Below are 18,285 nucleotides of genomic sequence, written 5' to 3'. Positions count from 1 at the left end.
TCCATTGTTAAGTTTGTTTCTAGCCTTTAGAATTGGTGCATTTGTTAAGGATACATCAGACTCCAGTAGGTCAACCTGAAAGTTCTGTTTGCAACTTCACATGGCTTTGGCGATGACAAAATATCCCTATGGCATCTTCATGCAGAGCACACTTTTCAACTTTTAGGTTGCAATTACCTAACCTTACTTAATCTGAAAGAAAATTCTCAGTGTTAGAGAACAAAGATAACACGTTAAGAATATATAAGTACTATTTTAGTGCTTTCCCTGCAGGTATTTTACATGATGAAGAGCAGCTGCACCTTTCGGTCTTACCCTTTGTTATGTCAAGTAATTTATACGACTTATGATCCCCGTCTTATTTATTTTCATTTTATGGCACCCTTAGGGCTACCTCTCTTCTCAACCTATTCCACAACTTTCGTTACCCATCACTGTCAATGGGGATATATCTGAAATGCCTGGACTTCTATCACAAATTTTCCCTGTACCTGGTGTGAAATAAAGAATAGCTTAATAGAGGACTTCAAATACAGATGCTTAAATCAGCTATAATTACTTCACTACTTTGAAGGGACAGAGTAAAAGATAGGTATTTTATTTTTAATTTTTTAAAAATGTTTTATTTATTTTTGACTGAGAGAGAGAGACAGAGCATGAGCGGGGGAGGCACAGAGAGAGACGGAGACACAGAATGTGAAGCAGGCTCCAGGCTCTGAGCTGTGAGCACAGAGCCCGACGCGGGGCTCAAACTCACAGGTCGAGAGATCATGACCTGAGCCGAAGTCGGATGCTCAACCAACTGAGCCACCCAGGTGCCCCAAAGATAGGTATTTTAAATGAATGTATTTGCCTGTAGGAACAAGAAATGAGTAAGGCCTGTGCAGCCAAAATATCCTGTCCTATGTTATACTATAGGATCTGGCAGGGCTATCCGGGAAGGAAGAAACCCCATGGAGAATTACACATGGCATACTATGATTTTGAAATGATTTTGCCAACGCTGCGATCACTTCCACAGATGTCAGTGTAACAACACGGACAAAAACTTGTCATGACAGTGTGGATAGGTTGCAGACCTTCCTCAGAAACCGGGGAATCTGGATATGGCATTCTGCTGCATATGACACCTCCCCCGGGACACCCGCTGTATTCTCTCGCAAGGCTCTGCACCTGATGAGGGGCACGAACAAAGCCACAGGGGCTACCCTAAAATTCCTAACGGATGAGAGCATGTTAGGAACATGGCAGCATTGAGGAATCGGGCGAAAATGCTGGAAGTTTGTTTCGTTCCGCCTTAAAGGAAGGCCGCTTGGTGCAAGAAAGATGCAGCAATCCCCTAAATGGTGGCATCATTACTGTTTTACGACCACAAAGCCACGTTGCCAGGGATGGTTTTCGATCAGGCCGTGTTTAGAAGTGGGAATACTTACTGTCTGTAGCTGACCAGAACTACCAAGATGGCAGGGATACAGCAGAGGATGATGATGAAGGCGAGTGCAAGCAGGGCCCCCTCTGTATAGCCTAGGCTCTCTCCTCGCTTTTTAATGCTGGTCACTGCCTCCGGGGTCCGGATCTCCAGAATACGTCCTCCTTCGCCGTAATACGGCTGAAAGTCTTTATTGATATCAAGCAGTTTGCCATCCAAAAATCTGATTGTCAGGTAAATAGTAAAATCAATGATGTTAACAGAAAAGATAATTTTGTAATATCTTTTAAAAATTTCTTTAATTGAAACACAAGCTGAATCAGTGTTAGGAATAAAAAATACACAAAAAGCAAGAACATTGAGGAACTGTAACTACACAGCTATATACACATATCAAAGATATTAATAACGATGACCCTTACTTCATATGCTCACAGACTTGAGAAAAGTAATTATCAACCTCAGTGAGCTTACTATCACTATGTTGAAATTACTGACATTATTCAGCTATTCAGGTGAAAAAATATTCTGAGTTACATATAGCATAGTTTATAATTATATTCCTGCATTTTGTCTGCCTGGGTCCTCAGAATAATCCTGTAGAACAGAACATCTTAATACTAATTCACTGTAGGCCGTATAGCTACACAGTTACAGCAATGAATCTGAGACACCAAGTCTTTGGTCTCCAAAATCTACATTTGTCTTGTATGTCGACCTTCTCAAATCCCAAATCAAAAAGCTTTTTATGGGCAAAAGGTGAACAAATTGAAAGGTGTTTCCTGCCTAGAGAGAGAGACTATAGGAATGATGCAGACAGCAAATCAGCCAGGACGACAAGAATTAGCCAACTGAAGCCAACAGTTCTTGCAAACCCTTCCTATGAGTAATACAGCTCCAGCTATGGCCATTCCATTGGGGTGGAGGGGACAATCAAGGGATAAGTGTTACTTAATTTTATTGGATTGAACGATTTTGTTATGTATTTTATGTTATAATTACCAGATAATAGTTTTTTTTTTTTTCAAAATTCTTTGGGAACATTTGCATAATCCCTTATAAATCCCACAATATTAATGTAACAATTGTGTTCCTAACACCACAAAGCCATACCAGGTCCTGGGTATTTTCATTTTTGTATTTTTAAAGACATTTATCCATAAAGGTCAGATATCTTACTATAGAAAGTTGGAAAACACAAAACAGTTCCAAAAGAAAAATTAGGCACAGGCCCACAATGCAAACGCTGCTCACATTTTGGTATATCCAGATCTAATTTCTTTCTATAAATATTTTTATTTTTTTAAGTTTATTTACTTATTGAGAGAGAGGGAGTGCATAAGCAGGGGAGGGGCAAAGAGAGAGAGAATCCCAAGCAGGCTCCACACTGTCAGCACAGAGCTGGATGTGGGGCTTGATCTCATGACCCTGAGATCACAACCTGAGCCAAAATCAAGAGTTGGAAACTTAACTGACTGAGCCACCCAGGCGCCCCAAGAAATATTTTTATATACTCATAATTAGACAGCATATATGAAATGAAAACTATCATTTTAGAAATATATTTCATAAGATAACCACCAAACTTATGTTCAAAATGTAGAAAACATACAGAAATGGAAAAGAAAAAAAGAAAAACGGCCCCAAATTTCACCATCAGATGGTAACAAAGCATGTCATGATTGTGCATTTTACAGTCTATTTTTATCCCTTTGACACTTTTGATTTTAATTTTCCGGGTAATCATTCAGACCTTATATCTAGTGCACAGCGTTTATACCTTCCCTATGGAAAAAATAGATGCCTGATGTCAGATGTGAATTCCACTGGGTAGTTTATTAGTCTTCCCATTTAAGAAAACCAATGGCCCAGATACCTCAAGCTTAGTTTTAAAGCTGCACGTTGTTACTCAAGTTTCTACCCTGTAACACAAGACAGATAAGCTTTTGTAGATATAAAATATACTTTTATAGTAGTTTTCCTAGGTAATTTTTAGGCATGTTAAAAAAGATATAATAAAGGTTTAACCGTTGTTCTAAGTGCTAGAATGGAATGGTACAATATTTTTTTTGAATTGTTTACCAGATAAAGTAAGAAGTTCCAGATAAAGTGCAGATTAAGAGTTAAGTTACAAGAAAACATTAGAAACTGGGAAGTATAAGAAGTAGAGAAAGATCGTTAGTTTCAGGGAAGATTTCCCCTATATCATGTGGGATCCACTAGACAGACCACACTTCTACTGGGTTCCTGAAATTGACATTGCAATAACCTGAGGGAAGATTTTTTAGTTTTTTTACACTACAAGAGCTCTGTTATTTAGATATTTATTTTGGTTTATTTTCCAACTTAGGTAAATGTCATAATTGTTTACTAGAAGAGTTGATTGCTTTTGAACCTGTACCTAGTCTAAAATATCTTTCTTTTTGCTTTCTACATGCAAAACAGTTTGCCTAGGTAAAAATACATGAATCATAACACTTTTTTCCTCAAATGATGGTGGATTTGATTCCATTAGCTTTTGGCATTTTATCACGCATATGGCATGTGGAAGGCTTATCTAATTTTTGTGCCTTTGTAATTAAGTCACTTTTATTTTTGTTTCAATGGTTTTAAAACATATTCTGATACTTTTTAGTGACTCATGATGACATGTGCATTGATTTTTTCTGGTAAAGTAATGAAGTCTTTTAATTACTTTTTTAGCTCTTATTGCTGTGATAACTAGTACAATATTTTACTTCAGAGATACTATTTTCAGATTGTAGCTCAATTGTCCTCTAAATATATTTTGATCTCTTTTATAATTTATATTTTATTTTCTTTTTCTTAATATGCTTGTTTAAAAAGTGCTAATCTCAAGATGGTAGAGTATTTTTTTTATGTTTGTTTGTTTACAGAAAGAGCAGGAGGGTGTAGAGAGATAGGGAGAGAGAGAGCAGGGGAGGGGGAGAGAGAGAGAGAGGGAGAGAGAGAATCTCACAGGCTCTGTGCTGTCAGTGCAGAGCCCAGTATGGGGCTCAAACTCACAAACTGGGAGATCATGACCTGAGCTGAAATCAAGAGTCGGACCCTCAACTGACTGAGCCACTCCTGGGGCTTTGTTTGATACTTTTTCTGATGTCGGGACAAAGCCAGCTTCCATGCCAATCCTAGAAGAAGGGCTCTAACTGGCCTCCCCTGGACTGTGTGCTGACCACACCCCATCGGTGTGAGCTCAGAAACCGCATCCTGAGGGGGGGCACGTCCAAGGGCACCACGGTGGTGGACAGTCAGTTCTCACTCCTCCCCCGTGGGCTTCTTTCACCAGAAACAGGGAAGGATTCAAGGCCTGTGCAACACGCATACCATTTCACTGTCCCATAAGGTCCTGCTTTCTATTAAAAATGTTCCATTGTTTGCCAGTGGTTTCCGTACTTGAATCTTTGCAGAGTTAAACTCTACATTTGAGTCATCGGGACGTTATTTCTTTTCTTTTGTTTTCCAGTATTTATTACTGATCCTATTTTGCTTGCCGCTTACTTAGCTTACTTATCTTAGAGAGGAGATGTATCTGTCAGCTCTGCCCTGTTTTCCTGAGATGAGATCAATTCGTAAACCAATCCCATGTCTTCCGGGTCACCCTGCTGACGGGGCATGTGCAGGCATGCCCCCACCTCTGTTGACCCCTGTGGTGGGATTCGGCCATCAAAGTATGGTGTGGAACCACTGGTCTACCTTGCATTTTACCTTCGTGGAAAGGGTATTGCGATGCACACATAAATGCAGAAACAAAGGGGACGCTGAACAGCACACACTCTGAACTTCACAAAACCCCAAACCTAAATGGTGGAGGGGCGGATACCTCTTTCCCTGGTGCGTACACAGTCTGGGTCTCTGAACCAGGTATGCAGAGTGAGTGATGCTTAAGACATATGCCCACACCCATTCCACTTGGATAAGGTTGTCTGGCTGAATAAAGCAAACCATGGGTAGACCGCTATTTCCTTTATACAGTTCCAAATTATGGACTAACTTGTATTCCTTCATATTTTATAGTAAGCTAGAGTCTGATAATTGGTTTTCCATTATTTAAATTTTCAGTGTTCTTAATATTTTTTTTTTAATTTTTTTTTCAACGTTTACTTATTTTTGGGGGGACAGAGAGAGAGCATGAACGGGGGAGGGGCAGAGAGAGAGGGAGACACAGAATCGGAAACAGGCTCCAGGCTCTGAGCCATCAGCCCAGAGCCTGATGCAGGGCTCGAACTCACGGGCCACGAGATCGTGACCTGAGCTGAAGTCGGACGCTTAACCGACTGCGCCACCCAGGCGCCCCAGTGTTCTTAATTTTTATGTTGTTTTCCCTGGTCTTAGGAATTTGGAAGAAGCTTTAGAGTTTGGTAGTCAGGTTCTATTTTAAAGTATAAATGTGATTTTTGTACGCTGTATTTTATTTATTTTTATTTTTTAAGGTTATTTATTTATTTTGAAAGAGAAAGAGAGTGTGTGTGAGTGGGGAAGGGGCAGAGAAAGAGAGAGGGAGAGAGAGAATTCCAAGCAGGCTCTTCAGTGTCAGCACAGAGCCCAACGTGGGGCTCAAATTCATAAACTGTGAGATCCTGACCAGAGCTCAAACCAAGCAAGAGTCAGACACTCAACCAACTGCCACCCAAGTGCCCCATACACTATATTTTAAATTCAGTTTGTAGAGTATTCAGGGTTCTTCTACCTTCTTCTGCATTTCTCATTTACCATCTGGGCAGACTAATGTTGAAACAGGCTGGCTGTATAAAAAGGGGCATGATAGGGGCGCCTGGGTGGCGCAGTCGGTTAAGCCTCCGACTTCAGCCAGGTCACGATCTCGCGGTCCGTGAGTTCGAGCCCCGCGTCAGGCTCTGGGCTGATGGCTCGGAGCCTGGAGCCTGTTTCCGATTCTGTGTCTCCCTCTCTCTCTGCCCCTCCCCCGTTCATGCTCTGTCTCTCTCTGTCCCAAAAATAAAAAATAAAAACGTTGAAAAAAAAATTAAAAAAAAAAAAGGGGCATGATAGGGGCGCCTGGGTGGCGCAGTCGGTTAAGCCTCCGACTTCAGCCAGGTCACGATCTCACCGTCCGTGAGTTCGAGCCCCGCGTCGGGCTCTGCACTGACAGCTCAGAGCCTGGAGCCTGTTTCCGATTCTGTGTCTCCCTCTCTCTCTGCCCCTCCCCCGTTCATGCTCTGTCTCTCTCTGTCCCAAAAAATAAATAAACGTTGAAAAAAAAAATTTTTTTTTAAATAAAAAGGGGCATGAGCTAAAATCGTATTTGCTTTTATAAACAAATATTTAATTAAGTTCTATTTTAAAATAATACGGCCTGTTTCTGCCAAGGATGCCAAAAGCTGTAAGAGAATGTGACTCCCACCCTCATGACAAAAAGCCAGGTGATACTAAAACCATAACAAATTCCAAAGAGTGACAATTTCCTCCACAGGGAGATGAGACCATTATCTCACCCTTTGCAGAACATGGAAAAGGAAGCTGCCGAAAGAGCAAATAAAATAAATGGGCTAAAATTTTAATGAATTTTTAGAAGCGATGTACATACCAACATGTAAGGCTAGAGACCCTTGAACACAAGCGGGGCCTACCTTGAACTCACTTGCAGACTATTTATTTCCAAGGACCTCTGTCAGATAAACTGGGACAAGGCTGGAGACAGGAGAGAGATCCCCTTCCTGTGCGGGACAGAGGAAGCACTCGGCTAAGGCTGGATACGCACAGTTCTCCAGACCCCCTATCTCATGCAAAGCAAGAGCCTTAAGCCACAGAAAGAGGCGAGGAAGTATTCCAATCCCTAGGGCTCAAGCTAAGGACCGCTACTTCTGGGGAAGAGGTATAAGCAAAAATACCATCTCCCAGGGTGAGGAACAGGAGCTCTCTTGGGCACAGAGAGGTCGCCTACTGGTTGGGAGAGGCAGGGAACTGTCCTGTCCCCAAGACACACCACAAATATGGCACAGTATGTGGCTGCCACGGGGAGGGGGAAGAGAAGAGCCGAGAGAGCCCAGCCCACGTCCCGGGCACGCAGGCTGGACAAGGAGAACCCAGAGCCCTGGGCCACATCTCCACTGTGAGAGTGGGACCAGGCCGTGAGCAAGGGCAGTCTGTCGGGCTGGGAGGGTTAAGAGAATGCAGAGAAGCCCCCAGCGGCATGGGTTCACGGGGTCTGCTGAAGATGAAGCCATGGAGCCAGACCAGAGACAACCCAGATGCTGGGGCATCAGACAGACTTTGGTACAGCCCTGCTTAGTGCTTTACAGAATCCATCGGAAAGTGAAAAAACATGCTTGAAGTGATAGGAAGTTCCATAAAGTGGTAGAAACTGTAAGAAAAGAACCAAATGGAAATGGAAGACTTGAAAGACAACAAGGATATAAAGATGAAGAATTCCTTTAATGAGCACATCAGCAGGCTAACACAGATGAATCGGTGAACTTGAAAACAAGGCAGCAGCAATTATCCAAAGTAAAACACAAACAGGAAAGATGGAGAGAGAGAGGAGAGGAAGAACAAGAACAGAGCATCCAAAACCTCAGATAAAAAATGAATTTTAATTGGAATCCTGGAATGAGGATAGAGAATGGGCTGTAAGAAATATGTGAAAAGATGTCGAAGGATATTCCAGAAATAGAAACTACATTAAAAAAAAGCAGATACAAGAAGTTCAGAGAACCACAAGATGAATAAAAGCAGGATAAAAGTAATATGTATTTACTGCAAAAATCTAAATAATTCAGATAACCAAAAAAAAAAAAAAATCTAAATACTCATAACCTTACAAAACAAAGTAAGTAATTAGCATGTCGTTATAGGGATTCCAGTCTCCTCTATGCATTTATAAGCTTTTAAAAAAAGTTGTGATATAGCTAATCAATTTTCTTTCATTTTTTAAGATTTATTTGACAGAGAGAAGGAGGGGGAGGGGGGGAGGGAGGGAGGGAGAGGGAGAGAGAGAGAGAGAGAGAGAGAGAGAGAGAGAGAGAGAGAGAGAGAAGGGGAGGATCCCAAGCAGGCTCCACACTGTCAGTGCAGAGCCAGAGGTGGGGCTCAAACCCAAGAACCGTCAGATCATGCCCTGAGCCGAAATCAAGAATTTGATGCTTAACCGACTGAGCCCCCCAGGCATCCCTAGTTATATCAATTTTTAAAAATCAAAGTGGACTCCTTGGAGGAAATACCTTATTTATATATTTATTTATTTCTGATTCTTTGCCTGAGAATTCCAACATCTTCAAAAGCTTAGATTTTTGGGTAAGGCAAAGTTGAAATAATAATCCTTTTTCCATTGGACTGGGCATCAGGCAATAATCTTAATGTTCTAGTATATTTTTTCAATGTTAAAAACTAAATTTTCAATAGCTTTTGTAACTACGGAATAGAGAATAATATCAGTGCATTATGAGCCTTGGATTATGGACTACATCTATATAATTTCACTATAAAATATTTCAAGGAACAACTGTAGGGTTTAGGTTATTATATTAATAATAATTAACTAATAACATATTCAACTTATTATAGTGTCTCAGCTCCCAGCTCAAGCTGCTAAGAGAAAATTTTATTGTTTTATTTTGTTTTATTTTATTTTATTTTATTTTATTTTATTTTATTTTATTTTATTTTATTTTATTTTATTTTATTTATTTTTTATTTTGAGAGAGTGAGCGAGCGAGTAGGGGAGGTAGAGAGGGAGAGAGAATCCCCAGCAGGCTCTGCACCATCATCACAGAGCCTGATGTGGGGCTCAAACTCAGAAACCATGAGATCATGGCCTGAGCTGAAATCAGCAGCTTAACCAACTAAGGCACCCAGGTGCCACCACCACCCACCTTTTGTTAAGTTTATTTATTGCTAAGGGAAAATTTTAATACTTCCTGGCTGTTCAGTTCTATGTTTAATATACAAATTTTGATTTATAGTTATTCTCTATTCTCCCCTTCCTTCCAGTTATAATTGTTATTCAGTTGAGTTTCTATCTTTACTCTTCACAATATAATCTAGGTTTGGGAAAACTTGTTTCAGTTGAAACCCAATTGGCTTCAGTTTCCAAACTGTTTACCTCTAAAATGTTTACATGTGCAATTCAAATGATCATGATCATTTACTTTACTCTTTATTAACACTGGGCTAACTGCCTAAAGAATACAAATGTTTTTATAGTTAGGAAAAACGCCCTAAATTCAAACAATCTATCATCATATTTAAAATTTAAACCAATGTATATAAAAACACAGCCCGGGTGGATTTAAATAAGTGTTAATAATGGCAATTGATAGAATACATGTAACTTTAAAGCACATTTCTAAATAAATTTTAAAATTAATGAAATATGCAAAAACTGGCTTGGCGGATCTAAATGGTACTTCATTCGGATGTTGATTCTAGAACTTGAGAAGAAGCCACTGCTTTAGTTTTCCCTATTCTCCACTGTGATTAACATGCTATCTTGCATACAGCCCAAATATCTATTAAATATAAACTGATGAATAACATACTTAATAACCATGGCTCTTTTAAAAATTAAGTTGATACAAATCACTATGTCATTATTTCTATAAATAGCAGCAGTGAAATTTTGTTGGAAGAACAGATTTAAAGTAAGACTAAATTCAGAATGAATGGGTTTTAATAAACGGGTAAATAGATATTTGCTAAATACGTAAGTGCAGCCACATAGGGATATATGTACATGTAAATTAGTATACGCCTAAATTTATTTGTTGCTCTTAGTATACACAGGCAAACTAAGTTTTGGAATTATGTATTTGGGTACACATATGCACAGATACCAATAAATATTTAGCGTATGTACGTATGGTTATATATCAATATATATTGTTTAACTAAAAATATGTCTTACTTTAAATAAGAATGACATTCCAAGAATCTGTTGGGCGCTAGGTGTCACTAGAGCAAAGCTGAAACTAATAAAACAACAAAACAACAAAGCGGTAAGCTGTCCTAAAATCATTTCCAAGGGACAACACGTAGCAGCGTTTTGTTTAAAATTCTGCATTTTCTTTGTTTTTAGGATTCAGACCTCAAAATTCAAATTCACCAGGATGAAATAAATAAATAGATGGGAAGTATGGACTGAGGTGGAAGGGGTCAAGGGAAAAAAAAATAGCAATTTTTGCTGAGTCAATAAGACCTTGAGGACAGCTATACTTATTCTTAAACTTCATGCCTAGTGACACTGTCACGGGCACACTGCCACTGGAAGAAGCAATCTGTGCGCTCCCCCTTTGACCGCTGGCCTTGGCAGCAATGGAGGAGCTACTCTGAGACCATCTGATGAACTGCACCTTGCTTATAAGCACAATGGACCTTCCGACCTTCTCCAAAGTCGCTGGGCCTCAAAACATCTCGGCATGCATACCCTAGGTATCGTCTCTGATTTTCTGCTTACACTTCACTTGCAATAACAATTTAGTGGGTTTTAAACTTTAAATACTTACGGCCTTTGATATTGCCAACCGAGAGCTGTTACAGACAACAAAAGGACTTACTTAAAAAGTTCATTTCTGTCGATGGCTCTGTTGGTTTGGGGGTCGATTGCATAGACAGTCAGGTCACATTTGGTGTAATCTTCTAGCGAAAAGGCGTCCCCATGCCTGCGAGCACCGATGGACTCCACCACCACTTTGGCACCAGGAATTTGCTCCTGAACATACCGATCCAAAATCCTATACATCAAAGTACAAACATGGCATTCACTCTCAACTTGAAATGACATTTAGAAAGTGAAAAATGATGAGAGCCTGGTTTTTGCTAATGTTTACTGAATGTGAACGCTTGAAAAAAAATTCTGTATATTTTGTCAGCATTTAAGTCCCAATGATGCTAGAAGCTGAATAAGGTAGAAAGGTCATCGACCATGTCCCGTCGAATTCTAGACTCTTTGAATTTACGATACCATTTGAGCTTTACAGGTCTCATGGGAATTGCCACTATGATGTACAAGTCAAGCTGTCTGTGCTTTATAGGAGCCGGGGGTGGGGGGGTGGGGGGGTTAGAACTCTTGAGTTCACGTAGTTGGTGTTATAAATTATACCTTCCACCAGATTCTGTGACCCAAGGTGCATAGCTGTATACCAGGGTCCCAGACCAGGCTATCTGTTTCCTCCAGGGCATCAAGACTCTTAGAACCTTGCAGCAGTGGGAGAACGTATAGATGCTTTGCTATGGGAGGTTTATCAGGTTAAAAAAAAAAAATTGCATGCCAGGCTCAGAAGCTACTTAGGTGAATACAAACAACATAAAGATCTATCATTTGGTATGGACTCAGTAACATTCAATAGAAAAGACAGAAATAATGTTAACCTGTAGGTAATTTTCTGGAAAATACAATTTGCACAATTTCATTTTAATGGAAAGTACAAGTCTGTATTGCCACAAATGGTAATTTCCTTAATATCTTTTCCTTATTAAAAACTTTATATTGTTAATTCTTGAGATTAACATCAGAATGTATCTTATTAAATATTTATAGGCATTCAAATGCAAATGAATTGATCTTAATAACTACACATGGCAAATGTTTTTGAATTTATCTATAGATTCAAAGCTCTGTTTGGAGTCCACGTTGTGAAGCCCTTTCCAACACATGAACATAAGGGAAGGGAAGGGAAGGGAAGGAAAAATAAGATAAAATCAGAGAGGGAGGCAAACCGTTAAGAGACTCTTAAAATTTTTTTTAGCGTTCATTTATTTTTGAGAGAGAGTGAGTGAACGAACATGAGCAGGGGAGGGGCAGAGAGAGAGGGAGACACAGAATCTGAAGCAGGCTCCAGGCTCTGACCTGTCAGCACAAAGTCCCATGTGAGGCTGGAACTCATGAACCATGAGATCATAACCTGAGCCGAAGTCGGAGGCTCAACCAACTGAGCCACCCAGGTGCCCCCATAAGAGACTCTTAAATACAGAGAATGAACTGAGGGTTGATAGAGGGGGGGTTGGGTGGGGGATGGGCTAAATGGGTGATGGGTACTAAGGAGGGCACTTGTTGGGCTGAGTGCTGAGTATCATGTAAGAGATGAATCACTGGGTTCAACTCCTGAAGCCAAGACTATACTGTATGTTAACTAACTTGAATTTAAATTTAAGAGAGTGAAAAAAAATTTTAAAGAAAAAAAAAATGTTGCCTTAAGGGTCTGGTACGTGCTGGGTGTGCCCTTGTCAAAATAACAAGCACTGATGCTGAGCCCAGGCCAAAGGCTGTGCCGGGGAGCACAGGTGTGCGGTGTGCGCACCAGGAAACACAGCACAACGCTTTGTTGGTTTGCTTCTCAATGTGTACAGACCCGCGTAGGCGGAGTCTCTCATTAAAAGTCCGATTCATTCTCTTCCTTTTCTGCCAGCTCACACCCACTGGTCTGGCTGCCTTCCAGTATCTTTTCTGATGAGATCTTTGCTGAAGAATAAAGAGAAGAATGCATTCTCCCCACAACCTGAGGAGGGTGTCTGCACGAGGACACAGATGTAGAACAGTGTTCAGACTGTGTCTTTAGGATCCTTTTCCTTAGAGACTTATGCTCCCGTAACAAAAACAGAAACAAAACAAAAAACAAACAAACAAAACAAAAGAAAAACCAACAACAAAAAAGAAAGGCTTTGGAGTGCCCCCACTTACACTCTTGACCGCTGAAAGAGGTACGGATGGTAATAGCATAGTGGCAAAGAGCACGGATGTTTGGATTCAGTTTCCAGCTCCTTTACTTATGAACTGCAAAACCTTGGCCCACAGGAAGCCATCACAGGGGAATCACAAAATGAGGAAATCTGCCACATGGGGTGGTTGTGTGCAGTAAATGCACTAATGCTTGTAGTCAAATCGCGGCACGATTTGGAGCACTTAGTCACTGTTCCAGAAACTATGATGCTGCTTATTATTAATTTGGCTTGAAGGTTTGCATTAATAAGCTTCTTCCCTGCCCCTAATTCGTTCAAGACATTTAACAAATTTATGGAATGATTAGCGATTTTTCGCTAGCAATATTAGTCCACTGATCAAAAAACAAAGATGAGTACATTGTTAAATATATTGCAGAAGATGGCTATCAGTCCCGATACTTCACTTTAATAACTTATAACTGCTCTAGTGCATTCACACATTGACTAAACATATTCCAAGGAAATCATTTGTATATGCATAAACTGTGTTTTTGTACAATGAAGAAACGTGGCTATTGAACTTGTGCCTTTTTCTATATTTCTGGGGAATGTTGCAGAGTCATATGTGAGTACTAAAACTGTGGAATGAAATATTAATGTGGAATGAAATATATCTGTACTAATTCCTTTATCTTATCAGGGAATCATACATCAAGGAAACCTAAAAATGAATTATGTGTTTTAAGACTTATAACAACTTCTTCTCCCTGAACATTATTCTCTTAAAACTTTTAGAGACCTTTTGGAATGAAGTCTCTCATGTAAAGAAAAAGGTGTCCACACTTCAGTTTTTTCCGTACCTTTTTCTGATAAATGTACGTTAAATGAAATTTAACAAATTTTAAACAATACATTTTGTAAAAATCTGTCCCTCCACTTGTTGTCTATGTCCACATACCTAAGCATTTCTGCTAACTACATACTAACATAAATATATTACATATATACATAAATTATAACATGCAATGAATAGTTCTTCAGCTTTTTGATCTTCAGATGTACATAGGTATGTGGTTATTTCCTAAAGCTTTGTTGACTTCATGATTTTTTAAATATAGCTCTTTAGTCACTTACTTTGAACTGACTCATATATTAATACCAACGTTTAAATTGCCTTTATGTTTATGTTTTGGCTTAAATTATTAATATGTCAAGCCAATTCATACATACATTTTGGAAACAAATATCATGAGAGTTTACTACATGTAAACTTATTACAACCAAGCATGTGTCTCCAGCCTATCAGCTTAAAGTATTTGTACACTACCAGTATACAGACACACACTTGTACACGGTGACACAGAGAGGTCTACAACGTTGTTAATCTGTAAACTCTGTGTCAAGGATATCTCCCTATATCAAGGGAGATGTCTGCATTGATATTTAAATAATATTAATGATCAGGTCCCAATGGTATGATTTTGAGTTTGCCATAAAAAGTCCATGAAAACTTTCGTCTTTGTAATATGTTGCTTGAATTTCTTGGAATGGGCATAATAAAACAATACAGTCATTTAAAAAAAAAAAAACACTTTTTTTAGCTCCCTAGCTCCTCTTCCCCAAATTCTTTTAAAATATCTTTATAAGGTCTTTCTTTTCAGAGTTAAAAAAAACCAAAAATTAGGTTAGAGTCACAGTTGTCTAATAAATTTTTGGAAAACTTAGGTAAGTGATAAGTGGTAAATTTTCATTCACTCATTCATTTATTTTCATTAATTCATGCAACACAAATATTAACTGAATGTACACCATGGGCCAAGCACTGTTCTAGAGCTTTGGAATACATCAATGAACAAAACCAACGTCTGTGACATCACGGAACTTACATTGTAATTGAGCAAGATAGACAAGATAATAGAATAATAAAATTGGCAGGAATGTTCAGGAAGCACGTCCCTGAGAAACTGATGTGTGAGCAGACCCTGAGGAGACAGTGAGCAACGTGGACCTGGCGAGCAGGAGCATCCCAGGAAGAGGAAGTTGCTAACGGCCCAGGACGAGGAAGCTGCTAACGGCCCAGGGGGAAAGTCCAGCTGTAGACCTGTGGTGTGGCTGGAACAGAGAGGGCTGGGGCCGGTCACACAGGGACTTTTGAGGATTTTGTTCTCAGTAAACCCACTGCTGGAGTTTTAACACGGACGTCATACGGGTGACTATGGTTAAGAGGTGAACACTGGCAGCTTTGTTACCAACAGGCTGCAGTGGGAGCCAAGAGTAGAATCAGGGAAACAGGTTAGGAAAGGCTTTAAGGGGATGAAGAACTTCTCAAATGCTCAGGCTACTCAACAGTTTGGAGGAAAAGAAGACTGAGTAATCTCTGATATTTGTCATGAATGGTTCACATCATCAGGTATTAACATATATACTATTAACATGCCTGATGAAATGTACAAGAGGAATAAATCCTCTAAAATAGATCGATACATGCAATGCTTAACTGGACAAATAGTAATTATCTAGTTGACCCAGATAAGAGTTGGCCTTTTGTGGTTGTTCATTGTGAAGCAGGCCAACTTTTATAGATGATTGTTTGAAGAAAAGCACAAAGGAGATACTGAAGCTCAGAGACCAATTTCTGATGCTCCCTTATCTCCCTCCAAGCGTGTACCTACACACAGGTGGCTCTCAAAAGAGGGCGACATCTTCTCAGAGTTCTGGCTGCTTCTTTCTCTTGCCTTTTGTATCGAACATAGAGCACAGATCCCTTCTCTGTGTCTTCTCAATTACCTTGAACCTTCTGAATTGTTTCTTTATGAAGTCTAGTACTTTGTGTCTGAGGAGAAGTTTTCATGGTGGCTGTGGCATAACCACACTGTGATACAGTATTTCATTAAAGCTGGCTGACGTCTCATGAAAGTGGAGTGTATGCATGACCACTGGGTACTATTTGATGATGTTTTTTGATTTTGTTTTATTTACAATTTTTTTTTATTTTTACATTTACTTATTTTTGAGAGACAGAGTGAGACAAAGTGAGAGTGGAGGAGGGACAGAGAGAGAGGGAGACACAGGATCTGAAGCAGGCTCCAGGCTCTGAGCTGTCAGCACAGAGCCCGACGCAGGGCTTGAACCCACAGACCATGAGATCACAACCTGAGCCGAAGTCGGACGCTCAACCCACTGAGCCACCAAGGTACCTCAGTTTTAATTTTATTTGAGAGAGAGAGACAGTGTGTGTGTGTGTGAACTGGGGAGAGGAGCAGAGAGAGAGAGAGAATCTCTCTGACACAAGACTTGATCCGATGACCCTAGACCTGAGCTGAAATCAAGAGTCAGAGGCTCAACACACTGAGCCACCTCTGATATAACTGTTTGATGATACCTTAGGTGTATATTGTAGAGAAAAATGCATTAAGCTGCAAAAATAAAAACAGTAATAGGGAAGTATTTATTGAGTACAATATCTGTGAAAGAGCCAGAAGGGCTGAGTATTCCTCCTCTGCAGGGGGACCTCTGATGTATGCATTGGGTCGGTACCTGCTCCCTGCCCGCCTCTCAGTCACCCAGACTACTCAAACCTTGGCTGCTTGCCCCAAGAGCAATTCTGTTCTCAAAACCAGCTGAACCTTAGCCAATCCTCTACTGTTAAAGTCCTATAGAACATTCTGTCCTCCCTCCCCAAGGTCCTTGGGACACTTCCATGCCTGGCATTTTCAAATAAAAGTTTATGCTAATAGTGCTCTGATTTCCTTCCCTGATTTTCATTCACCTGCCCTCCTCCCCCTCCCTTGGCTTTATAGAAGGAGTGTTTTAGAGATGTATCTAATATTAAATTTTAGAAAAACAAATCCAGGGTTCTGCTTTACATTAGGATGGGGATGGGGCTTATATTTTATAATGTCGTAACTGCTGAGTGGTTTAATACCTGCCATAAAGTGCATGCTATTTGGGACCTCTAAAGAAGTAATACCACATGGACACAGAACAAAGAAATACCTAGTAAAGCATGTTGGCTAATTATGTTCCTGAAAATAGAAGATTAGGGGTCAAACAGTATCCCCTTTTACACGTAACAGTGCTGGATTTTACCCAAGATCTTTGCTCCCAGAAAAGAGCAAGAAGTCTGCCAGCCAGTTGTGTCCCAGGAAACTGCTTATTGCAAAGAATCATCCTGCTCTAAGCCACGGGGAAGCCAGGCATAGATCCTCCAAATTCCCATACTTTGTCTCATACATGGTTAGCTGGACTGTTTTGTCCCCACTGATCAAGGAGGAGGAGGAGGAGGAGGAGGAGGAGGAGGAGGAGAGGAAGAAGGAGAAGAAGGGAAAGGGGAACAGGAAGGAAAAGAAGAAGTTCTTGTTACCCAAACATTGGTTAAATTTGTGTCCTTTTTCAAGTCTCTGAATTTGGACCCACCCTTAAACTGTGACAGTGTACAAGCCTCCTAAAGGCCCCTTCCCTCCTCTCATTCTGTCTACTCCTTATGGAAAAAAAAAAAAAAAAAAAAAAAAAAGGCTTTTTCTGCCTAATCCCCAAGAGCTATAGGACCTCTTGGTCAGAAAGTTCCCCTATTACAATGGTTCTTCTCCCTGGCACGTCAATTCCTCTCTCCTGCCTTCCAACAAATAATCCTTACAAACCAAGTTTTTTCTTCTAAACCCAGATTTGCTTTCATTAGGCACATAGTAGACAGCTGAAGGAGACCGCTTCTCCTGTTCCTGTGTGGTCTTACAAAATGAAGGTGTATTAGCAGCCTAAGCAGGCGAGATGTAAAGACTTTTTAGCAAACTGTACATGGAGCAAATGATTATTCATTATCCCCTTTCCTTGATCCCCGATGCCTGCTGTGAAGCAGCCGTGAGGCCCCAAATTTCCAATTGCATTAGCTGCTTTTCTGTCAGTTAAGATGTGTGAATTCTCATCAGCACTACTTAATTAGAATTTAAAAACGGTCCAAACGAACTATAAAATAATAAGCTCTAACGTTTGTCTCTGCCGCTAAAAATCACAAATAATAACAAGCAAGGCTGATCTAGCCCCCCACCGCCGCCCATGCTGGCAATGAACTGTCATCCGTGTGCCGTCTACTCTGGCACATGGAAGCCACTGTCCCCCTTTTGTCATTCATTTCCCTCGTGGATAAAATTACGCGCCTGGGACTGCGCTAGCCACACCACGAGAACTGGGTTTAGTCCTTTGAGATACGTGAAAAGAAGGCATTGAAA

At 40.2% G+C, this 18,285-nt stretch overlaps 1 protein-coding gene across 7 annotated transcripts in view; it reads right to left on the bottom strand.

The window, feature by feature from the left end:
* The window catches only part of PCDH15 (protocadherin related 15), a 1,256,363-nt gene that overhangs the window by 23,995 nt on the left and 1,214,083 nt on the right, over positions 1-18,285 (bottom strand). For all 7 annotated transcript variants that reach the window (XR_006299724.1, XM_043596132.1, XM_043596136.1 and 4 more), the window contains 2 exons: positions 10,957-11,133; positions 1,434-1,652 (listed from right to left, as the gene is read on the bottom strand). Coding sequence is in view for 6 of the 7 variants with exons in the window: in XM_043596132.1 (XP_043452067.1) it covers positions 1,434-1,652; positions 10,957-11,133 (396 nt within the window). In the remaining variant the exon portion in view is untranslated. The remainder of the gene's footprint in view (positions 1-1,433; positions 1,653-10,956; positions 11,134-18,285) is intronic.

The sequence above is a fragment of the Prionailurus bengalensis genome, chromosome D2 (genome assembly GCF_016509475.1).
Source record: "Prionailurus bengalensis isolate Pbe53 chromosome D2, Fcat_Pben_1.1_paternal_pri, whole genome shotgun sequence".
Lineage (NCBI taxonomy): Eukaryota > Metazoa > Chordata > Mammalia > Carnivora > Felidae > Prionailurus > Prionailurus bengalensis.
Note: the sequence above shows the minus strand (reverse complement) of the source record. Positions and strands in the feature narration are given on the sequence as shown.